At 34.2% G+C, this 26,337-nt stretch overlaps 1 protein-coding gene across 1 annotated transcript in view; it reads left to right on the forward strand.

Moving 5' to 3' along the window:
* NBEA (neurobeachin) overlaps window positions 1–26,337 on the forward strand; it is a gene marked incomplete at its 3' end in the record, with an annotated part of 92,578 nt that overhangs the window by 36,689 nt on the left and 29,552 nt on the right. Inside the window, exons 11-16 of the mRNA XM_010182231.1 lie at window positions 9,467–9,575; window positions 13,682–13,834; window positions 14,589–14,757; window positions 24,028–24,107; window positions 24,882–24,944; window positions 25,034–25,131. Coding sequence (XP_010180533.1) covers window positions 9,467–9,575; window positions 13,682–13,834; window positions 14,589–14,757; window positions 24,028–24,107; window positions 24,882–24,944; window positions 25,034–25,131 — 672 coding nt within the window. The remainder of the gene's footprint in view (window positions 1–9,466; window positions 9,576–13,681; window positions 13,835–14,588; window positions 14,758–24,027; window positions 24,108–24,881; window positions 24,945–25,033; window positions 25,132–26,337) is intronic.

The following is a 26,337-nucleotide window of genomic DNA, read 5'->3' on the forward strand; positions in this document are numbered from 1 at the left end:
TTTTGCTATTAATTATTCTGGATATTTTCCATTACATTAGATAGTTCAGTAATAAATTAGTTAACTGAAAAAAAATAATACTATAGTTGCCAACAATTTGCAAAATTTAACTGAAATTATCACTTAAAGTAATACATTGGTATAATTTCTCATGAAAGATCACTTGTCTCAGCCTAATTTAAGAAATTAATCAATTTGTTGATGCTTTTCCAGTCATCTGTTTTCCCCTTTGGTAACTCAAATATAGGTGGCTAAGATGGCTGCTGGTTTTAATTTATTTCTGTAATGTGAAAAGTTAATGTATTTCTTGAGAATATTTTAGTACAATGTTAGAAGTAATACCACAGTCTTAAAAATAATAAGTGCTACTTCCAAACAGTACAGTGGTGCTTTCATTCAGTGTTATAGACAGAAAAGCTCGTTGTGTATTGGCTCATTTGGGATATTTACTTTTTTAGTCTGTTTTTTGAGTGTGTGCGTTGCATTGAACTGTGGTGAAGTAGGGAGAACAGAAAAGAAAGTGCTTGGTTTGAAACAAATTTGGAAAAATAAATACCTGGGGTTTTTTGTTTCCTGGCACAGCAGTAGGCAAAATGCTTTATTCTAGTTTAAGGTAGATTGTATGTATATGTATGCAGAATAAAATATATGTTAAATTTATTAATGAGCTGAGACTATAATAAATGATAAAGCAGTAACTAGCTCTGTTTAAAAATTGAGAGCTAGTATAATGTAAGTTTTATAAGTCAAGATAAAGACTAATTCTTCCCAAGTGTGTGGTCTTTCCAGTAAGTGAGAATATTCATAAAGTTTAAAGTGTACAGAACATTTCTGGAGTTTGTTGAAATGCAAGTAGGAAAAAAAGTTGTTCTTGAAAAAAATCAATGCATTTCTTCTATAATTTGATTACATTCTAAAAAGAGATCTGTACTTCATTACACTGTGTGATTTTACAAATGCATAATACAAGAAGATATGATCCTAACTCAAGAACGTATTCAAAAGGCTTTTAAGCAAATGGCTGCTTGATAAGATGTAACTTAAATGTTGAATTATCATGGTTTTGGTGTATGTGAATTATTTTCTTATATGTAATTTAGTAGGATGTAGCTATTGAGAAAAATAATAGTTTTAATGAACAAGGAAGTAGGCAAATAAGGGAATAAAAGATTTTTAGGGGCAAAAAAAAGAAGATAAAGGAGAAAGAGCATTAAACATGAAAAACAGGGCTATGTTTAAGATTAATTTGTGAAACTGAATAAGTATACTTATATTCCTTCTTTCCTTTTGTTTTTTGTTTTTTTTTTTCTATTCTTTTTTTTTCCTTTCCAAAATGCAGTTGTTGAACTGTATTTCATACCCTTCTTACCTGTGAAAAGGTATCTACAACAGCTACAAAGGGCCACACCATTCTTTCTGATACTTAGCTGGCATTCAGCAATTATAATCTATGTATTTTTATAAGCAGATAATTTTTATGCTGATTTGCAAAAAAAAAGTCCAGAGGATGCCTGGTGAGAGTTTACTGTTATGTTTGTAAAGGCTTAGTATGGCTGGAGAGTTTCTTTCTTTCTTTCTGGTGGCCATCTGGGAGGGACTCAGAAGTTGTCTCTTGAATAGCTCTGCTACCTTTTGCCTTAATGTGTTCCTGGGAGGTGGGAAGTATAAATAGCTTGATATCCCAGTCTAAGTGCCCTCAGTTTCCAGACTACTTTTCCTAACCCTTCTCACCTTCTTCTCTCCTGCATGTATCACAGGCTGTTTAATAAGTTCAAAGATCTCAATTATTGGTTTAATTACCTATTTTTTAATGTTAGAAGAGGTTTGTTAACAGGACTATGAAGGAACACCTTGCTTTTTCATCATCTTAATCCACTTAAAATTTCCATATTTTTAAAATTAATAGTTTTGTAAATAAAATTTTGAATTATAAAGAAGGACAATATGAGTCTTTTTTAATGATTTTTTTTTTACTGTGTTTTAATGGTATTCTTTGTGAAAGTTCTTTATTCCTGTAATATGTATATACCTGTGTGCCTTTTCTACATCTTCTGTGAGAACAAGTATTGAAATAACCTACAATTCTGCTTTTGAATCACTGTATAGTTTCTTATGCTCTCATACACAGAAATTAAAAGAGTGGAAACTGAGTTCGTATCATAAGTATGTTTTCTTAGATGAGGTGATGCACCTGCTTTTCAGAAAAGTGGTCCATCAGCTTGAATGCCAAGACTGCTGCTTTTCATCCTGCTTTTTATTACTCTGGTTAGAATATAAAATTTAGCAGTTTAGGTCAATAAGGTATTTATGTAATCAACAGAAATATAGAGTGGGATTTTTTTGTTATGGTACTGTTGTTGTCACCTTTGATTATACTATATGGGTAATAAGGTAGGAAGAACTTCCTTTGTTTACTTGTGGTCTCTTGTGTATGGTTTTGAATTAATTTGGGTCTGCTGAGTGCTGACATACAGACTGATTATAATAAGGTATTGGGTGTGCAGTCTTACGTGTCAATTCAGATGAGATTGTTGCTTTGCACTGAACCGTCTTGGAAAAATATTTGAAAGGAGAAGGAGCTGTAGCTGTTTGCTTAAATAGATTAAATAATTCCAAAATTATTTTATATGCTTATTCTAGAAGTTACTAACTGGATTTGCTATGTCACAGAAACTATACCATTAATGCTTTTACTGTTTATCATCCTAAATAAATGCAGTGCCTAGACCCGCCTTAAGTATTGCAATATGTACTGCCCCCCAAACTTGTAGCAAAATAAATATAGGCATCTTTTCAGTCAGTTTTGTTACTGACATTAATTTGACTCTTTAATATAGATACTACTGATACAGAGTAAATTGCTCACCTAGTGTAAGTCAGTGAAATGGAAACAGCAGTGAGGGGGGCAACAATAATATTCCAACTCCTATTTATCTTTCTTTTAAATGTTTTGTGTGATTTTCTTTGATCAATTAATAGCTTGTACCCAATTTTTTTAGTACTGTTTATATTCAGATTATGATTTTTTAGGTTCCTGTGTGTAATTAATAGTATTGTTGCATCTGCTTTTTGATAGATGAAGTTTGATAGGAAATAGACAAGTTTTTTATCTGTTTCCACAGATAGACAGTAGCACAGCTTGATAGGAAATAAAATTTGTTCTTGATTTTTTTATTAGTTTATTATGAAAATTCTGTCAGTTTCCAATAATTCTTAATTAATAATGTCAGTAATTTAATTGAATTTCTTTTAAAAATCATGATAGCAAATAAGATGTATGCCAGATAGTATCCTGCCTAAGTAACCTATGCTTTCCTACTGTCTCTCAAGAATTTTCTTGTTTGCCTTAGTTGGCCCAGGTATTTATATTGGAGGGTGGGTACACAAGTCATCTTTTCTGAAGTCCTTACATTTGCCTTTGTGCCTCTGATGGAGAGCCAAGGGCCCAGCCCATTGCTGCTTCCAGTCTACAATTTGGGGTTTGCGAAATTGGGTGCTGATAACCCTCTCCTCATGCATTTCTTAGGGGACAAGGGTGAATATAGTGCTTGAAATTTCACATCTTTAGTATAACTGCTCAGACAAAATCAGTTGTACTGGAATATTCCCACACTGTGATATCAGGAAAGTGACATCCCAAATCAGTCTGCCTGGACAATAGTTTATAATGAAAATACAGTCACTGTATCATATATAGTAGAAATCCTTGGGAAGCTCCCAAACTGAGGTACCTCTGCATATTCCAGAAAATCCAGGAACTATTAAAGGTGACTAATTTGTGACTGAAGTCTGTATCCCAAAATGTTATGCCCGTAAGCAGAGGTTTGTAATGACTTGCCTCCCTAATTTCCCCATGCAACGCCTATTCATCTGAGTTGTGGTTTGTGCCATCGGTTTAGATGCACCGTGTTTAGTAGTCTTCTTTTATTATCCTCATCGTATGTTATGAGAAAAATAAGTGGAAAAGGGAAAAGAAATAAGTAGTTTCCCCTTTCTATACCACAAACTTACAGAAAGAAGTAAGTAGTTTAACTGGAAGATAAGGAAGTACTTTAGAGAGCTGCTGTAGCTGTAGCTCATGGGAACTCCCTCTCCAACCCCACCATCTGTCCATGTCTCTCCTGCTCTGAGTTTCTCTCACCTCCAACTTGGTTAGGGAACCCTTCTTGGCTTTGCAGCACACAGGCTTTAGTGACTGTGACTGCATCAATATGAATGAATGAATATGACTAATTAGTAACATAGCAGCAGAGCAATTGACTCCATAAAATGTGCACAAGTGTTTGATTTCATGCTTTAGCCATTAACATCCCATGATGAAAATCTCTATTTGTTTTCTCAACCTATATTATAAATGCAGTCAAAAGTTTCTGAAATCCATGCTTACCTTTAGTGTTTGTGCTTTGGTTTTCTTCCTGAAGGAATAAAGAGAGAAAGTGGAGATCATCTTACATCTGTGCATCAAAATATATTGCTAATATGTTGCTAATGCTTCTTCCTGAGGGCTGAAGTCTATACTATGAAACATTTAGTAAACATTCTGATGATGTAACAAATTACTTGAATCAGCCAAACTCATTCAACTTTTTCTAAAATATACGATTTTCTAACAGGGAGATATCATGGGCAGCCAGCAGACAAAGGGTAATAATAATAATAATAATAATAATTATTATTATTATTATTTATCTCAATACAGCTAGTATTGTGTTTTGAATTGAATTTAGGGGCAAGTACCTTAGGACTATTTTTTTTGTTTGCAAAACACTAATTCTTAGTGTATGATTTTCCTTAATGCTATTTTATCTGTTTATGATAAGATTAGTTTTCAATACTTATCATATTAACAGCCATATGCTATCATGTTAACATCATATGATCCTTTTGTCTTCTTTTGGAGAAGCTGGAAATACAAATGTCATTAGCTTATAAAGGATCCTTCCTGAAGATAGTCAGACAGAACAAATACCTGCATCATTCTCTTTTGCATAGCCTCTTCAAGTTAAATTGTCGATTGTTAATCAACATGCATAGATCATGCATGCAGCATAGAGCTGCACGACTTCTTTAATTAAAGGTGCATGTTGTAAAGCACAATGCAGATAACTTTGTTATACACAACGCAGAATGAAACTAACAGTAATTAAGGTAAATTTTTCAGGAAAAATGGTCACAGGAAAGAGTAGACTAGAGAAATTGATCTATGTAGTGATTTCTCAAAAAAACAAAGACAACCCCACCACCAACAACAATAACAAAAACAATGACAACAAAAAAACCACCCAAGACAGATTTCACTTTTATTCTAGTGATGCAAATTCCTGACTTCTAGGGTTTTCTTTATTCCTCCAAAGCTTTTGTCATCTGAGTTTATTGGAATATATGAATGATGTTCCTAAAAAGGTGCTTCATTTGTAAGTGAAGTCTTAGAAACCAATATCATAAGTACAGTTTATCTAAATTGTCCTGTATTTTAGCTCCACAAAACAGTAATAATTGTTCACTTAGTGGGAACTAGCAGTCAAGTTAGAATTAGACAAAGCTGGCTCTTTCTTGTTCAATGATTGTTATAGCATAAAGACTTTGTAACCCTGGGGTTTCCACTGTGAGCTTCTTTTACCTGTAACTTGAAAAGGTTCTTTAAAGTTCCCATAGATATAAATGGACAGTGAAAATGAAATATGTATTAATGCATTTAATTATTCTTATTTGTAATGGAAAAGGAGTATTTTGGAATTTTGAAGACTGTCATCTACAGAAGCAGTTGGTTTCATGAATTACTGTAGTATATTTTTATTTAAGGAGTAACACTGCATGGCTGTTGACTGAAGATTGTCACCTTGAAACATTGTAATGTTGAAACATAATGATGAACTATTGAAAAATACTAGTTATTCATATCATATCTATATATTTGGAAGAATGAAATAAGCCAGGTGATATTTGTAACTTCACCATGCGCATTATAAGAGTAACTGTCTGAATTACAAAGGTAGGGACTTCACAGATACAATAAATATGTATAGACTTGAAAGCATCCCTAAGAACGCCCTCCAGTCAGACAGTCCAGTACTCTGTGAACACCAGTTCTGTCCTCCTGGGCTTTTATTTTTCTGTTGTTCTGTTTGTTTATTTGCTTGTTTGTTTTAAAGTCATCACAAGAGACATGTATGTTTGAGGGGAAAATCAGACAATTCTGTAACAATGTAATCTTCATTTTTTTACATACCAGTATTCCAGAAACTTACTATCTCTATATGCTAATTATAGAGTAAGCAGTATCATAACATTTGGAAATACAGCATCTTTGTGTTTTGGTCTGGAACCCTTTTTTCCTGCTTCTTAGCAGAAAATGGAAAACAACTGGAAAAATTTTGTCCTGAAATTAATTTTATTATCCATAGAAATTGGAATTCTGTCTATTTTAGTGTTGATTGACACATGTATCTTCATTGTGTATCTGTGCCTTAGCTCTGCTGCAGACAAACTATTCTGTTCTAGGCAGGACATGGTATACAGGAGATGTAGGAATGGCCCGAAGTATCCTTTATATTTGCCTTTGTATCTAGTGGAGTTGAAAATAGGCAAGAATGGAGAGAAATTTTGTATGGCAGTGCACAGGATTTTGCACGTTTAATGTGAGCCCTGCAACAATCTGATGCATTTTAGTTACTGGTAAGTTTGTTAAATTCTGTTTCAGAAATTGTTCATCTTAGAAGACAGTCTTCTAATCAATACTATTTCACCTGTGCCAACAGTAACCTTTTTAAAGGCATAATTTTGGCAACATGTTTCTGCTGATAATAATTCTTATATTTAAAATTTTCAGCTTTAATTTATTTTCAGCTGCCAAGATGACTGCATAAATTTACTATCTTTAGAAATACGTTAAAAGTTCTGGGTGCAATCCTTTAATTTAGGTAGTCGGTCCTCTAGAAAACTAAGTGCAATACTGAGGAGAAAGTATTCATTATATCGATATGGATTTATACACACACACACACACACACACACACACACACACACACACACACACACTTGAATGTTTGCTTGATGTCAAAAAAAAAGAAAGAGAAGTTTTGAGGAGGATAGGAAAATTTACCTGAGAGTTGTTAACTGTTAGATCTTTTTAGGCAGATTGAATGCTCTTTCGCATAAGGTATATAAGATAGATAACATCACGCGTACAGTGTTTTGGGTGACAACTGTTATTTTTTGCAGTTTCATTCCCTCCTTTTCTTCCTCCAAAAAAGAAGTTTCACCTGAAACAAGTGTAAGCAAGGTTTCTGGAAAAGAATCAGATTAAAAATGTAATCTGTTTTCTGCCTGTCTCTGATCATCATCTTCAGGTAGAAATAGCTTCAATACAGCACATGCAGGGAGAATTTAAAAACAATTCCATTTTGATTTTACAGATCTACTGATAAAATATCGCAGACCTTTTAATTAGTTATTTCCTGCATAATGATGTGGACAAACTGCTAGCTATGTTTAATTATGGTGCTAATTTTCATCAATAATGTTGTCCTAGACAGTATTCACCTCAAACTTCATCATACCTCTATATGACTGTCAAGCGGTTCTGCTTAACTGCTGCTTTTTCTGGTACTTGGAATTTTTTATGTGCTTGAAGGTGTAATGATGAATTCACATGTCCTATCCGAAGATTTGAATAACTGTATATTACAGTCAACTCTATTATTTATGATGGCAATCTTGGATAATGCAGAAGGATTAGAAGGTGGAGTTACTGCTTGCAGACCCGAGCTGACTCTGCAGAGCTGGCTTGTGGTGTCTTTATGTGTCTGGTTCAATAGATGTTAAAAGCCACTTTGGACTTAGGAAAATACATAGCTCATTCACAAAGGTATTGGCTAAATTAATATGTTTTCCGGGAACTAGAAATATTAGCATCGCTTTGCAGTGACAGCTAAAGTAGCTCTGTGCAGAGCTGATGTGGGCAGGCAGGATTAATAGCCATACCCCTCATAACAATGGTTAATATCTAAAAAGTGATATTTGGGCTCCATCTGCATCTGAATTAATAAACTTTGTTGATTCAGCCTTTCTTGCATAGAACCAGCTTGTATGTTTCTGTGTCTGTGGCATGGTTAAATATTAACTGGCTACTGATTATTTCTGAGTTGGCTGGTGTGTTTTATGTGTACTCAAAAAAAAGGAAAGAGAAAAATCTTTATTGTTAGGGTGTCACTGTTTCTTATAACTTGTATTTGGAGTCCTATCAGAATTTCTAACAATTGTGTAGAGATTGTATTAATATGAGATAAGAATAACTCCAGACCATGAGTTTACGTCTAAGGTCATAGAATGGATAAATAATCTGCAATGCAAAGAAAATGGCTTTTGATAAATCACTTATAGAAGTGGAAGTAGAACCTTTTGAACTTAAGTCTGGTGCCATATTCATGGTACAACAATCTTTTCAACCCATTTTAAGAACATTTTTTTTACTTTTCAATATATTATTAATTTAATACATTATTGTAATTTATGTCCTAATCCTGGCAATATGTATACTTCTTCTCAACTTTATGCGTAATGGGTTGTCCTCCTAATTCATAAGGATCAGATGATAGCAAGCACCATCTATATGAAATTTTCTTTGACCTATTCAATTATTTTTTTAAGTTTCTAAATATAAATCTTCAACCCTTTACATGAGCTTCTAATGGATTGTCATGTAGTAAAAATGATGAGTATCTTATTTCAGATGACAAATACAATAGAAACTTTCAGTCAGGGTAAGAAAAAAATAATGCATATAACCTGGTTTGAAATTGAAGTGACAGCTTGACAGGCTGTTTTGATAAAAGCAATGGAGTACTGTAAATGGATATTATCTGTGTTCTTTTACTGCTGACACTCTGTGGAGCATTCTGTATGTGATTTTAGACTGATTATTGTGACCATTCAACAATGAAGCAAGACAAGACACTACTTCATGTTCACAGCATGTCCTTTGCCTACACTGTGTACTTTCCACATGGCAGCCTTGCTCACAAATAGAATAAATCTTGATTTCCTCAGCACATTAATTATTCTTTTGGTGCTGTTTGGATTAACCAGTCTCAACATTTATTTCAAAGTGAAAAATTGTATTCGGAGAGCAAGGGAAGCTTTAACTGACCAAATAATGGAAGTAAAGTTGAAATTTATAAAATGCAGGTTGGACATTTCCTTTGTTTCACTTCTTTGTTACTGCAAAAGCTGACAAAATGATGTTTCCACTTCTATTTGAATATGAACTCTCACTTCTACTGTTGTAATATGCGAACAGTCATTGGAGAAATTTGTCAACAGAAAAAGTAAGATTTGTATTCTTTCAAGGAATTGTTTGCTACTTGAAGCTTGTTTCTGTTCACTTAAAAGTTGGTGAATATTGAGAATATAAGAGTTTGATTTTTCTACATTTGTAATCCAAAAAATGCTTGTTCTTTACATGCAGTGCTACCCTATTGGCATTCTTGGTTGAGCTTCTTAAGAGTTCAGTAGCCATGCAAGAACAAATGCTTGGTGGAAAAGGCTTTCTAGTCATCGGCTACCTCCTTGAAAAGGTATGTTTGGAGGTGTTTTTCATCTTTGTTAGTATTTCTACTGTCATTGTGGTGTTTCCAATCACTTAGCTTAAAGGACTGGTTGAATAAAGTATATTTTTGATTTATTTTTTATTTTTAATACTTACAAGTTGTCTGCAGGATTCTTTTAATCTTCCTAATTCTCTTATATGCCAGTATTCAAAGTATCAATTTTCTGGAGCTGATCCTGTTTGTCTGATTTATGCTTTTACTGTAGATCTGTTTGTGAATCACTTTAATGTATTTTCATTTGTATTTTTCCACTCTCTGTCCCCTAGACTCTAATTTAGGAAAGTTCTTTTGTTCCCAGTGTATACAAGCATATCACAGACATGTCATAATTTTGGTTTAAAATTCTTTTTTGTCTATGTTAATAAAAATTAAGTTAATCATCTGTGGCTCAATTTTGAAATTGTTTAAATGGTTCCTCTGTGTTTTGAAGGAGAAAAACTAAAATAATTTCATTTCTGAAGGAAACAGTTGCACATGGCATTCCCTTCACTTCATAGAATCATAGAGTCATGGAATGGGTTGTGTTGGAAGGAACCTTAAAGATCATCTAGTCCAACCCACTGCCATGTGCAGGGACACCTCCGACTAGACCAGGTTGCTCAAAGTCCATGCTCAAAACTCTCTCAGCCGGTTCTCGTAGGGGAGGTGCTCCAGCTTTCTGATCATCTTCGTGGCCCTCCTCTGGATCTGCTCGATGTCCTTCTTATGTTGGGGACCCCAGAACTGGATGCAGTACTCCAGGTGGGGTCTCGCCAGATCAGAGTAGAGGGGCAGAATCACATCCCTCACCCTGCTGGCCACACTTCTTTTGATACAGCCCAGGATACAGTTGGCCTTCTCGGCTGCAAGCGCACATTGCTGGCTCATGTTGTGTTTTTCATAGAACAGAACCCCCAAGTTCTTCTCCTTGGGAGTGCTCTCGAGCCATTCTACACTCAGCCTGTATTTGTGCTTGGGATTGCCCCTACCCAGGTGCAGGACCTTGCACTTGGCCTTGTTGAACTTCATCAGATTGGCGTGGGCCCACCTCTCCAGCCTGTCCAGGTCCCTCTGCATAGCATCCTTTCCTTCCAGTGTGTCAACTGCACCACCCAGTGTGGTGTCATCTGCAAACCTGCTGAGGGTGCACTCAATACCACTGTCCATGTCACTGACAAAGATATTGAACAGTACTGGTCCCAGTACCAATCCCTGGGGGACACTACTCGCCACTGGTCTCCATTTGGACATTGAGTCATTGACTGCAACTCTCTGAGTGTGACCATCCAGCCAATTCCTTATCCAGTGAGTAGTCCGTCCATCAAATCCATGTTTCTCCAGTTTCGTGACCAGTATGTCATGCAGGATAGTGTCAAAGGCTTTGCACAGGTCAAGGTAGATGACATCAATTGCTCTTCCTTTGTCCACTGAAGCTGTATCTCCATAACAAAAGGTGACCAAATTAGTGAGGCACAATTTGCTCTTGGTGAAGCTGTGTTGGTTGCCACCAATCACTGCCACGTTCTCCCTGTGACTTAGGAGAGCCTTCAGGAGGATCTGCTTCATGATCTTGCCAGGCACAGAGGTGAGACTGACTGGCCGATAGTTTCCTGGGTCTTCCTTTTTCCCCTTTTTGAAAATGGGGGTTATGTTTCCCCTTTTCCAGTCATCAGGAACTTTACCAGACTGCCATGACCTTTCAAATATGATGGATAGCAGTTTGGCAACTTCATGCACCAGTTCTCTTAGGACCTGCTGATGGATGTCATCAGGTCCCATGGACTTGTGCACCTTCAGGTTCTTTAGGTGGTCTTGAACCTCATCTTCACTTACAGTGGGTGGATCTTCCTTCTCCCAGTCCCTACCTTTGCCTTCTGTGACTTGGGCAGCATGGCTAGAGCCCTTGCCAGTGAAGACTGAGGCAAAGAAGTCATTGAGAACCTCAGCCTTCTCCGTATCCCTTGACCAGTTCTCCATTTTCCTTCTGGAGAGGGCCCACATCTTCCCTAACCTTCTTTTTATCACTGATGTACCTATAAATTTTCTTATTGTTCCCCTTTTAGTTCCTGGCTAGATTTAATTCCACCTGTGCCCTAGCTTTTCTAACCTGATCCCTGGCTGTTTGGGCAACATCTTTGTAATCTTTCTATCTAACCTGTCCTCACTTCCATTTGCTATAGATTTTCCTTTTGCGCCCAAGTACGTTGCTCTTTTTAGGATATGATGAGCAGTTATCACAAAACTGAGGCTCAGTTCAGATGCTTATCTGAGGAACATGACCTGCCTCCTGGATCAAAGCCCTCACAAAATCCTGTAACTGTTATTTAATAGTCTGAAAACAAACTACTGCCAACTGTATTAAGATAGTAATATTCTTAGGATTGAATCTCATTACTGACATTCTTGAATGCCTGATACTGTATTTTTCATTAGCATGTGGTCAGTAGAACAATCATTTGAGAAGTTATGGCCAGTATGTTGTCCAATGGTGAAATTAAATAACTATCATCTCACCTTTAAAAACACGTTAAGTTTTGAAGAATGATAAATAATTTCTCTCATTCTGCTCATTATGTTATTTTCAGCTAGGGAAATATGTTCTTATAGTAGAAAGACTATACCTTCACTGGAGCAATAACTAAAAGCAAATTATTTTCTATGCTGCTATGTTTTCTGTACTAAGCAAGTTTGATTTAGAATGTTGAAGAACTAGTCCAAGGTGGGTTTTTTCTTTCAGTGGTGGCTTTTCTTCTGACATAACCTGAATGAATTTACAAAGCAGTTATAGCTCCAGTTCTATAAGTTATTTACAGGCAGGCTAGTGAGCCCTCATGGAGTCCATTTCTCTTGAATAAAGCAGTAAGGTTTACATACATTGAATACATCAATTTAGAATGTTGTACATGAATATTTTTTTTAAAGTTTGTGTACTATTCTAATTAACACCTGCTACGATCATTAAACTCAGAGTTTGTGAATATTTAAAGGCTCTTGATTGAATTCTGTCACAACATAATTCTTACAGCATATGCTGTTCTCTGGAGGATTTTATGCTATATTCTCCTTAGCTGCAGTTTTTCAAAAAGATGTATTTTATTTTTTCAGTATATCCTTATATTCAGTTGGCACACATGGCAGGAAGAAATCCTTTTGTTTCCTAGCCAGGCTCATTTTTATTATTTGTAAATTATTATTCTTATTTGTGAATTATTATTATCTGTTGTTGATTTTCATGCAATCAGATACTACAGAAAGCTTTTTTTTTTCTGACTTTAACTTCAAAATAACATTTTTTTTCTTATTAGTTTCAGACTATTTGTTGTGAATTGTGATGTTCAAGCCAAAGGAAACTCAGCATCCAGGCTGAATTTGTATTACTGACAAATGGACTTCACTTCTAAAAATAGCAAATCTGCATGTTCCCAGACTTTACTTACAGCATTAAAAGTAATTGGAACATTTTTTAGGGAAGGCAAGAGGAAGGATTTTCAGTGGTTTTTCCTATTAGTTCCTGTTGTTAACAGTGTATAAAGAAGTTTGTCAGACTCCACATGCAATGTTACTGCACAGGAGCAGGTCTCAACTATGATTTTATAGCATATGCTATGAAACTGAAGGACTCTTGGAATTTGAGAAAACCTTGATCCCGAATCCTTCAAATACCTACTTATGTTTAAAAAACAAAGGAAGTCTACAGGTGTGCTTGCATACTGAGAAACCCAATTTCAGTAAGACACAGAATTAACTGAAGAAGTCTAAAGACTAAAGACTTTAGACAAAATACTCATGACACTGTACTGTAAAATGTAGAATCCTGACTGGATTACAATAAAACAAACAAAAAAGGATTTAACTTCAGTCACTGATGAAGATTTTTAGCCTGTTAAATGTAGCCATTAGGAAGACTGAATACTATTAGGAAGTAGAAGTTGATGATATTTTTTCTTAATTTCCTTTTATATTCAGTGACATTAAAACATGAGGTTGCACGTATTTAGTAAAGACGAGTCTGGTGAAAATATCACTTCACATTTCTGCTGTGAGTATATTAAGTTTTTTCTTTATCTTAGTTCTTTCTGATTATTTTTCCTCAGTCATCTAGAGTTCATATAACCAGAGCAGTTCTGGAACAATTTTTGTCATTTGCAAAATATTTGGATGGATTGTCTCATGGAGCACCTCTACTGAAGCAATTATGTGATCACATCCTTTTTAATCCGGCTATCTGGATACATACTCCTGCAAAGGTAATTGTATACTTGAATGATGTTATGACCCTACTACAAGTATTCTTTTGTACCATGGTACATAGGTTTTTTTATTTTTTTATTTGAAAACATGGTAATAACAAAGATTTTTTTTAGATCATGAAGTCTATACTCTGCTTAACTATATTCTCCAACATCTTTTATAAGTTTCTAAAAGCAATTACGTTCTTTCCTAAGATTCTGGCTAATTCTATCAAAAGACTGTTTCTAGAAACTCAGTCCTTTTTTCAGTGGCTATGTTACATTGTTTCCCTAAAGATTAAGCATAAAATTATGCAATTTTAATGGTAAGTAAAAGGTAAGATGTCTTTTTTACACATTCACATAAACTTTGATTTTATTCATTATTTATTCATTTAAATTATGTACTTTGTTTTGATAAAAACTATGAGAAGTTATCATTCATCTCTGGTGATAATGATTTAGTTTTTTTCCTAGATAATCGCAGATGAGGAATATGGACCATGATCCTGAAATCTGTTAATATATACCTTTAGTGTAAAAAGCCAAAATAGAAAAAAAAACAGTACATGTTTTGTGACATAAGTCATAGAAAATTTAGATTGCAAGAGACCTCTGGAGGTGATTCCAGGTGTCAGTCCAGTTTCTGCCCTCAGTTGTTTGTAATTTTTAGGTTTTTTATATCATATCCAAAGTAAACCCTAAAAAACCTACAAATTAAGCTTATTACTATATAACTTACATTTATGTGGATAACTATGTCATTCTTCAGGTGCAGCTGTCTTTGTATACCTACTTGTCAGCTGAATTCATTGGAACTGCTACCATCTATAACACTATACGCAGAGTAGGAACAGTACTGCAGTTAATGCACACACTGAAATACTACTACTGGGTGGTTAATCCTGCTGATAGCAGTGGCATTACTCCTAAGGGACTAGGTAAGTACAATGCATAAGAAAGAAATTATAGGCATTTCTTGTGAAATGTGTGAAAGCTCCTTAGACAAGTTGATAAATAAGTGGTAGTAATTGGTACCAGTGGTAAACAGTAGAATGACTGTGCAAGTACTTCTAGTGTATCATGCATTTCTGATGATAATTCCTTATATTTATATGTATTCTCAGAAGATTTCAAATCTGGTCTTCACTTGCATAGCATATACTTACATGAGCATACTTTTGAAAACATATTTAAAACTCTGATTTTTATTCTTCTGTACCAGAGAGGAAATGTTAAGTGTATCTCATATGCCAAAGGAAGTTTTTTGTGGTTTGAGCAGTTTGTAGTGTGTAGTGACCTTGAAAACAGTGTGGAAACTCTGGTTCTCACTACTGAGATCTCTAATGCTACATTTCCAATTTAATAGTATTTTTTTATCTAGCCTTATAAAATACAGATTGATTTAACTTTGTTTATAGTCATGTTCTTAGCTTAGCTTAGGAAGCATTGAATGATGGCAACAAAGTACAATAATAGATACAGGCTAAACGCTGCGTGCAACAGATGTGCATTAACCAGAGCATCAAATCATTCTAATCCTGTACACTCCAGTTGTAATGTCATTACATTTAGCTGACTACTTGTGTATAGCAGGGAGGATTTGGCTGAAAGTCCCTTAAAAAATAATTGGTATAGAAGAACTTATTAATTTTCTTTATTTTGTAACTAATACTGTCATGCTGAGAAATTGAATAATTGGGGGATGTCTTAGTGCTGTCACATATACAAATATTTAAGAATGTGAAGACATGTAAGTTACTGGATAATTCTTCAGTTGTAAGTGAACTGTATGCATAAGGTTTTTCTTTTATTTTTTAATAAATAAAAATGAAGGAACAATTCTTATCCTAGATTAGGTATCCTAATTGGCAGTGAAGGTGTAAGTTACTGAGGCTCACAGAAAGAGCTGCTTTTGGAGCTGGGACCTTCTTTATAGTTCTCTCATAGTATAATATTAGACTAACTATATTCTTCCTAAAATTATTTTAAATTTGCTTTAAAAATACCTGACATAAGCACACCGTGTTTCTGTTCTCTATCCATTGAAAGAAAAGTTTGTAATATCACATTATGAAAATTAACTGTGGCGTTTATCAGCTTGAATGTTTTGTCAGTGATAAAATACATTTTCCACTTGCACTGATTCTGGATTTCCTCTGCCAAAATGGAATTAAGTTCGTTTTTGGTACCTACAATGAAAGTGTCTCCATCTGAGCTAGTTGTCTGCTGATTATAGACAGTGGAATGCAGAAGTCAGTTACTAGAATATGTGTTTCTAGTATTATTTTAGTCACTGTGGGACATCCCACCTGCCTTTCAGAAGGATGCAGGTGTCCTGTCCTTCCTGTGTCAAATTTGCTTGTTCAGTGTAGATGTGTGGGATAACTTATGGCATGTCAAATCACACTGACTAGCATTTTTTGGAAGCTGTGTCCTACCCCTAGTCTACAGAGCCTAGAGAACTACGTGGTTTGAAAGGTAATTTCTTTCTAGACTCCATTGATTAGATCTCCACTGACTTCAGAGGAAGTTTAGAAGCAGGTCTCACATGTTGGCAAGTCCATTGTAGATATTTGTAATTAGGGTGACCTGAACCCTACCTTGGGATGGACTTTATCCAGCTTCCTGCTTTCAGAGCTCTACTCTGTTGAAGGTTACACTGTTGTGCTGTGTAGGTACAGTTTTACCATCAGAGAAGTTAACAATATCTGAGCTCAGCGAGGAATTAGGATGTTAAAAATTCAGCTTCTCAGCTTAAAACATGTACATTGTATGTGTTGAATGACAAGCTGTTGGGAGGTAAAGTTTCCAAATGTCAACCATGTTTACACCTAGACAGAGACCTGGAACATTGCTCAACTAGTTTGAGACTATAAATTTGATAATATTGTCTACTTGTTATTGCTGTAATTCTTTTGGGGTTTTTTGGTTTGTTTTTTTGTTTGTTTGTTTGGGGTTTTTTTAAATTAAACAAATCCTGTCCTTCTGCATCATGATACTAGTACCTAACAAAACTTTGAAAATGTTGCAGACATGCTAGGCTTGCTCTTTTGTGGAAACAGTGTGACATTTCTTTCTGTAGGAGATATAGCTTGTTTTAATCTTGCCCAGATCTGCTGCTCTGCAGTTAGCTATATTTTTGGAGTATTTGTATATGTAATGCCATTTGAATAGCTACAAAAATATATATCATGTATTCATCAAAATCTGAACAGAAGGCATGGTGTACACAAGGACACAAAATTAGGAATGAGAAATGAATCACTTATCTAAATTAGCATACATATGGTTGTTTTACTTCCTTATCTTTTCTGTCATTCTTACTTATTGTAAGGATATAGTACATTCTCTTCTCATTTGTGTCTATTCCAGACACTGTTCAGGTTTTCTCAGGAAGGCAACCAAGTAGGTTCCTGAAAGGTAAACAGTTAGTGAAAATTACTGGTTGTTTGGTATAACAGTGTGAGAACAAAAATCAAAATTACTAAGGCCTTCATGTAGTATTTAGGAAGGTGTTCGATAAATTGTGAGGCCATGAATGTTTTCAAAATACATATTATTATCCACTATTTCTGAATTTTCTCTTTTTTTCTTTAGAAGTATAGATAAACTTGATATTTTTAAAGGTTAATCTCAACTTTATCCCTTGTTCCTTCTCCTCTTCCTCCCTGTTGCTTAGACTGCAGGAAGTCCCATGTAATTGATACAACTATAACAAAATGTTTTGTAGTACTCTCTTTCCTTTCTGTAAAAATGGCTTTCCTTATATTGAGTTGAAGAATGTGAGCTTATCAGGGAGGAAGATCAGTGACATAGTAATGGATGTCCAATCCAGCATAGTTATGAAATTTTGTCCAAGCAAATCAGCACTAGGACTTTTTTTGCTATTATTTCGTGGGTAGTTTCTGCTTCTGAATAATATAGCTATAATGACTGTGGTGATTTGCAAGCAAATGACTGTGGAAATATAATAATAGCTGAGGTGATGGGTTTCTAAATTTAATTTAGTATTAACTTCATTTCATATTAGGTTTTTTATAAAATTCACATTAATTACTTTAAATTGATAAAATTCCTGAAAACCTTTCAAAATGTTTAATCACCTGAATATTACATCACTTTTCTTCACCAGGTGCTCCCCCTTTTAACATTAAGTGCAATCTGCCAGTGTGATATGCAGGTCTGGCTGATTCAGGCTTATAGTCTTAGAATACTATGAGTAGCTGTAGTTAATACACTTAAAGCTTTTTTCTTTTCACCTCTGTTTTCAGAAACTCATGACTTCATCATTCCTAATGTTTCAAAAAAGTTAACTGTTCTAGGATTTTGGGTTTGCGTTGATTTTTATTAACCTGCATACAGCCACGACTTACATGTAGCCAACAAGTTTTTAATTTCTTAAAATGTATAATAATGTGTAAAAAGAAGTTAGTGAAAGTAAGATATTTACACTGTAAAATTACAATTATATGAATGTTAGAGTTGCTGCATTTTAAGTCACATTTTATATCTCTAAATGAAAGAACAGGACCCATTGTCTATTAGCAGTAATTTTACTGTAAGAAACAGAAAAATGTCATTTCCTTATCAGAGGCAGCTGAAACTCTAAGCTAACTTGACATCAGACTTTTCAGATCTGAAGAAGACTTTAATGGAAATCTTGTCAATATCCAGAATTTGACTGTCTGTGTTATAGTGCATTCAAATAATTTGCTTTCTTATTAGTAAGTAAAGTTATTCATGCTGATACCTCAGTAGCATGATGCTTTCTTGTCTTCAAGACAAGATGCAGAGATACTGAAACACTTTTTAATATTAGTAGTTTGATTAACTATTACTTGCAGACATTTGCTCTGCTTCAAGGTTTTATTGCCTTCCCCTGCCTTCATAAAGCACAAAGTGGGTGCGTTTTCTGTACTGACAGTTTAGCAAACCTTGTTTAAAGCCAAAGTGACTCAATATTGATGCTTCCCATTTGGCTAACACTGCCCCTTGCTTCTTCTCATATTTAACCTATAAAATAGGAGGTGTAAATGTTCTGAATCATTAAAATGATCAAATATTTATTTCAAATTTGGGATTGTATCTTCTCTTTCATTGTTGCTCTCCTGTTTCAAATTGTTTTTTCTTCTTGTATTCAGTATACTGAATTAGTTTTGCTTTCTTTTGTTTCCTACTGAAGTATTAGAAACACTTTTTCAAATTTATATTTATCAGTTTGCTTGATAATTATTCCTACATAGTGGAGGCAAGGTTTTTTTTAATTGTGAGTTTTACTTTATTTTTTCAAGTTGTTTTTGTGATTTTCTTAAATTAAATTGCCAATTATAAATAAATGGCAGGACAAAAATGACTTGTGTTTTAAGACCATATTAAAGGTAAACTTGTGAAATAATTCTCATCTCAGGAAGAGCAGGAAATGTCAAACTAATTACTACAGGAAAGAATATCTAAACTTTACTATATTTTACTTTTTTCACTTGAATTATGGTTACAGCTGTTCTCTTGATTTGCCACGAGCATTTTATTATTTTGTTAAATTATACAGAATAATATGTGAAGGCAAGAGAAGATCATAGAGTTGCCCAACAATTGCAGCATCTGAAGACATAGTGAAGCAAGCAACTGTGTAAAAATTATATAAAATTATATTACTTCTTTCTGTAATTACTTCCATTTGTGGATTTTGGGAATGAATAAAAGCATAAGTTGGGAGATATTTAACTCTTTATCTTGCTATGGTAGAGGGTGTAATTCAATGATATTTCAAGCTGAATGAGATGTCTTAGCGTTATGTTACCTGTCTTTGTTCTTCTTTGATGTTTCATCTTTTCAAAATATATACTAGGCTGAGATTTAAAGAAAAGCCAAGCTGTGAGTGTATTTGAGAAGGAGCAAAACTCACACATTTTAGTATCAAAGCAACAGAGAAAAAATTAAATACACTTTTTTATTTTCAACTTTGGATGTCTACTAACTGTTGGATAATTTAATTTATTAATCTTTTTAAAGAAAAATGAAACATTTATGTGCTTTAAAAAATATCTCCATGTTGCTAAATTAATTTCATGTACAATTTCTGTAATTTTAAGAGATAACTTCTTAGAGCCCACAGGGATATTTATGCCTTGAAAATTCTTCATTGGAATTACTTACCAACTACATGGCATTCTCTGAAAATACTAATGGACCAACAATAGTGCAGTAATGAGAAAGCATAAAATGAAGGCAATAACAGAAAAAAGCCCCTATTTTTCTCCCCTAAGAAAAAAATAACTTAGGATACTTAGTGTTAACAACTCTCAGAAATGTATTCTGATAAATTGTAATTTTGGACTCTCTTGACTCTGTTCGTCCCTATGAAGTACTTGCGACTTCATTGTTGTAGGAGAGAAATGTGCATTGAAGCTCCAGAGTAGTGAGTAGTATAGTTCATTCTTGAGATGTTTGACAAGAATTTCTTTTTCTCTACTCATGTTTTCCTGTGTGCTTCCCAACCCTCACGCTGAATGGACCTTCATGAGCAGTATCTTGCCTTCTGCTAGAAGATGCATAGTTGTTAGTGTCCAAGTTATCTCATGTTAAACAAAGTTTTCAAGAACATCTTTATGTCCACCATTTTTGAACATGAGGTAGAAGAGTGGGAATTATGAAAATTATTATAAGGAGAAACTAACTATAGTTTTGCTTTTTGTGGATATTAAAAGTCGCACAGTTATTGCGAGGGCTGGGTTAGAGTGCAACGCAGGTCTCATTAGCTTTGAAACAGTAAGATAAAAAGTAGGTCCTTCTGTGATCCACATAACATGATATTATTTATGCACGAGTGGAGATCAGATTTTGCTATTAATTTAAGGAGTATAAAAATCATGCTCTTTACATATAAAAAAGCCAGATGGAAGAATGTTGTGTTTGGTTGCTTGTAGAACTGATAACACAATGTTTTATTTCCAAAGACAGGATTAGAAAACATTATTTCTGTTATTCAAGGCTCACAATCAGTTTATTACATCAGTACTGATTGTACTTTACTCTGTGAATATGTTTGCTTATTACCCCTTAATTAGTTCTGTTTTATGCCCCTTATAATTGCTTCGTGCTGCAAGGATGGATAGGATAAATTTTTTTCATTTATTTTTGTCTGGATAAAGCTGGCTAACTCTCATTATGAGTGTATATTTAAAAAATCTGATGCAAATCATGTACTATCTGCAATAAATACATACATAAAAAATATCAAAGAAGGAAATTATTTAGTGACTCAACCTGGTGTGGAATAATGGAGGCATCCTTTCTCTTTGCCAATTGACAGGAATGATGCTGTTTTGTATTAGACACATACTGTTGCTGTACCAGATCTTAAAAGGATTGTCTTTGGTTTTGATTTGGTTTGGGTTTGGTTTTAGCCTTTAGCAGCCCTGTTTATCAGTTTCTAACTGAATTGTCTAAATCCAATGATGGCACAAAGGTTAATAGACATGATGAAAACTGCTTTTCAATGTTTGAGTTGAAAAACAAGATCTACATGTTTCTCTTCACCTCAGTATATACATGTATTATGTATAATTTTAATCATAGTATAATTATACTATTATTTGGTCAATAATGCAACTTTTAATATAAATCTTCAACTAGTAATGAAGTTCTTCAACTAGTAAAGAAGCCTAAAAGTATTATGACATAACAGTTATAGTGGGAAATCCGTTTTATGTAGCTTTGCAATTTAGCAGATTAATTCCATTCAATCTGTATCAGATGACTGTTGCATTACTATTGCTGCAGTCATTGCTTCTACTATTTGTAGCTGTCTACTGGTTACATAGGTTCCAATTTCTCCAACCTCTCTTACTTTTCTCTACAAGTCCTCTCTTAGTTTTTCAGACTAATAAAATCTTTTAGGTAGAGACTGGACCCTTTTTATGGTTCTAATGCAGTGAAGCTTCAAGTTGCAACCAAAATACAAGGCATAAGCATTAGTGATGGACTGAAGGAAAAGGCATTGTTTTGCCTGCTTGGCATATAACCTGAAAGCAGCAACTCCTTTGGTATCTTTTGCATGTTGAAGAGCCCTTTTCATGGTTCTCACGCATCTCCAGATAAACTAATGTGTGTGAATAAGAAAAATGAAAGTCGGGTATCTTTTAACAGGTTCCCAGTTAATTTGGGGTACCTTCTTTTTAATCTCTCCTTAAAATTTCTGATACGGGAATGCTTTTCAGAGCTCCCCATTGCCCTAGTGTTCTGGTTTCTGTTTCTATAAATACGATATTCTAGAAAAGATAAAATGCCTCTAGTTTTTAGGCCTAGTTTTCTGATACTGTCCGGTATTGAATCCCAGTAAGGTGTGGGAGGAAAGAGGGTGTACAATGAAACAGAATTCTATGATGCAATTAGAGGAGTTGAATCTGCATTTTAATTAGGGAACAAATAACTGTTGGCTGGAAGAATACCATTGCCACATGCAATATTTAATGTAGTTGGAGCTAGGACCAAAAAAAATCCAACTTCTATTGTTTACAATGGGAAATAGATGTTTCTAGGTGCCATTAGAATGTATGGATATTAAACGGTTCCTATATCTTTAAAGTCTATATAATAGGTGTTTTACAATAATATCCTTGCTCTTTTTACATACAATGTTGTGGGGAGGTTGAGATTTATTTGCTTCTTCCTGAAAAGTTACCCAGTTCTCTTCTCTCCATGGAAAAAAAGGGAAGAAAGCTTGAGAGGTTTAACCACTCTTTTTGTTCCTGCCATTCAAACAAATTTAACTTACCTTCAGGTCTGCCCTTGTTGCAAACTTGAATTAATGTGTGTACAGCAGTGGCTTCACCTCAAAGTGAAGCACTGGTGACTATCAAAAAATCTTCATTAAAAAGTTGTATTCATCTGGATTTTAAATAATACTGAGACATAGTGTGTTATTAGGATTTGATATGTGTTTAGCAGCATAAGATGAAATGGTTGATGAAAAAGTAACTTGGTCTGCATTTATTTTAACTGTACAAAATTTAAGACTGTCTATGACACATACTGTTTGGAAAAGTTTGAATTTAACACAGGAATTTCCAGATCAACCATAAATATTTATTAAAGGGGAGAATGGAAAATACAACAGAGCAAGGCTCAAGTGAATATAGTTGTTCAAGCTGTTTTTTATTCAATTTTTTAAAACCTTCTGTTTTTTTAGTGTACTTCATCAAGCACAATTGTTTAAAGTAGTATAGATTACAGATTATTATTTTCTGATTTAAATTTAGTAGTTTCTTCAGATTGCAGTTTCTTTTTGGTTTAGTAGCTTCATTTTCTGCTGCAGGTAATCCTAGAATTATAGAATGGTTTGGGTTGGAAGAGTCCTTAAAGATCATCCAGTCCAACCCCCCTGCCATGGGCAGCGACACCTCCCACCAGACCATGCTGCCCATAGCCCTGTCCAACCTGGCCTTGAACACTTTCAGGGAGGGGGCATCCACAACTTCCCTGGGCAACCTGTGCCAGTGTCTCACCACCCTCATAATGAAGAATTTCTTCCAAATATCTAATGAAATCTACCCCCTTCCAGTTGTCACCACTAAAATTCCATTAATGCTTTCTCTGTTGGATTTCATTCAGATGGTATGTAACATAGTGCTTTATTTATTCCAAGTTGTTATCACGTATTTTAGGTGAGATTCAACTTTGTATTCAGACCCTTTTAAGTTTACATGTCCACAGTGTAGCTTGTACTAAGTGTTTAAATTCCCATTGTTTTCAGTGGAATTCGACTCAATGTAATCAATAGAACTAGTAGTTTTTACCCTCACTTTGGCACTGACATTAGGTCAGTTGAGCAGTCAATAAAGAGAATAGTTGCTTATATTGCGATGTGAAACTTCTGGCTCAAGTGAAGACACCTGTAGTACATACACCTTAATTTATTTAAGTGAGTCTAGTAATGATTACTGGCTTTCATTTTCCTGTGTCTTTGTTTAAAAAAAGAAAACATATATATGTATGGATTTCTTTTTTCAAAACGAAGCATCACTTATGTATGTTGGTGTTGTAAAATGTGACTCTGAAAGGTTATAAGTTATATCATTTGCAAATATGAACTTTTGTATAATGAATAGAATATTAGTCTGTTATAGGAACTGTGGTTTCCTGTAAGAAGCTGCAGTAATTAAAAGAATTAGTCTATATTTAAAATTGGTATATTTTGCTTCTTCCAGATGGTCCTCGGCCCTCACAGAAAGAAATCATATCACTAAGGGCATTTATGCTTCTGTTTTTGAAACAACTTATTTTGAAGGTAAAATAGTCTATTCCAGATAGGAAACGTCGAGATTCGGTATTTACATGTAATATTATCTTCCATAGCAGTAAATATCTAATACCTGTCAGATATTTTATCTGTTTCTGGCTGATTGTAATGTTCATGCACATACTTCTAATCCACATAAAGGTAGTAAATCCACACAATGTTTCTTATTAACCTCACCAATCTATGCCATATATATTTTATTAAATGTACTTAGGGAGATAATATATGACAATACAGAATCTTTCAGGTATTTGGGCTTTTTATTATATGATAGTCAATACTTGTTTGATTGATCAAATGGAAAAGTTAATGGCAGTTGTTAGTTATTACTTTATAATTTTTTTTAGTTCTACCACTGGTTGAAATGGTCTAGGGCTCTTTCTCTCTGTTACAGCTGAATGCTAGTGTTTGAGGTATAATCTGCCATTTGAGATGAGACCGAAAACCAGTATTTTCTGGCCTGGCTCATTCCTCCTGTTTTTTCCGTTTGATGTCAGGGACTGGAGGAGTGCAAGTTCATAGCAGCTGAGGGCCCACACTGTAAAAACCCTTTCTAGCAGGAATAGAGAGCTGACTTCATGCTGTTTTGAATTGCCAATGCGATAAGGAAAAGCAATGGAATGAAAGACAATTTTGACTTTTGAGTTGAAATAGAAAAAAATGTAGGATTATTTGATAGCTCCAAGTTTTTCTTGAGCCAAACTTAAAGAATGTATTTTCTCTGAATAATGCATCTCCTTTATTTTTTTTTCTTTTCCTAAGGATCGAGGAGTGAAAGAAGATGAACTCCAAAGCATATTAAATTATTTATTAACAATGCATGAGGTACATTTCTGTAATTATCTATCTTTTACTGTAACAAATTGTACCTGTTGAGGTTAGTTTGTAGAATAACATTGATGCTTGTCATACAGGATGAAAATATTCATGATGTGCTGCAGCTGCTAGTGGCACTAATGTCCGAACATCCAGCATCCATGATACCTGCCTTTGATCAGAGAAATGGGATACGGTAAGACAGTGAAGTGAGAAACTATCTTAAAAGTAGTTCCAGTATCATCACTCTCCAGATTGCCTCTTTTTCACATAAATATCACACTTGCTGATCTTTGAAACTACAATTTATTACCTTATGCTATATTTTTTTGTGAAAAACAGAGTGCTTTTGGTAGCTTGGAGGAAAAAGCATCTGCTTAAGGTTATTGTCATAATATTTGAAGGTAAATGTACTGTTGTACTTGCTTCTCAATCTCAAATAGAATATGTAATTTACAAGAAGCATCAAAAAGCTAAAAATCTATCTCAGAATAATTTTTAATATTTAAATTGAAATATTTAGTTTATTAAATATTAAATTTATTAAATTTAAATATACTGTTTAAAATAATCTGGAGGGAAGAGGAGGAAAACAAGAGAAATCATGCCCTAACACTTCACATTCTCTCTGAAAAGATTAAAAAAACTGTGGAATTAATATATTTATCTATTTTACAGTAAAATTAATAACTGAAAATTCATTGAGAAGTAGTGGTATTGTTTTCTTATGCCTGATCTGGTAATGCAATTATTTTTGGATATTAATAATTTTCATGTCGGTAATTTAATATTCACTATAGAATTTTATTTTATGCTGTTCTGAAAATAGTGTTTAGGACTTTGCTTTCTACCCATAGTTGTTTATATTCAGACAGAAATCTATTCCTTAGATCTTTCAAAGAAGGGTAAAACTGATCTAGAGGATTTAAGACATCTTATGTAAAGTTTGTGGTACCAGTATTAAAATTATTTGATGTGTCTTTGTGTTTAAAAGTCTTGTGATGAAAAAGTGGAGAGAATGCACAAAATTGCAACATTTCAGTGTTAATAAAAACAATTCCTTACATAGATTTAGGCATTTGTCTGTTTAGGTTATCAGAGGACAAAAGTATCAGAGGTCTTCTGACAATGATGTAAATCCTTTTAAAAGAGGAAGATATTGTCTGCTAAAGCACTTTTTAGTGAAGAATGGCTAAAAGTTGAAGCTCAGCTAATTCAAATGGAAAACTAAAATATAAATTTTAAAAGATGTTCAAGAACAGTCCAGGGGAAAAGTAATGTTTTCTGTCTCAGTGTCTTCAAATCAAAGCTACTTTTCTTTCCAAAAGACTGCAGAATTTGTGCTTAAATCAATCATATAACTGAGTTGAATTTTGAGGCCTTTTTTTAATCCAGAATTTAA

This window comes from Mesitornis unicolor, unplaced genomic scaffold (genome assembly GCF_000695765.1).
Source record: "Mesitornis unicolor isolate BGI_N332 unplaced genomic scaffold, ASM69576v1 scaffold2524, whole genome shotgun sequence".
NCBI lineage: Eukaryota > Metazoa > Chordata > Aves > Mesitornithiformes > Mesitornithidae > Mesitornis > Mesitornis unicolor.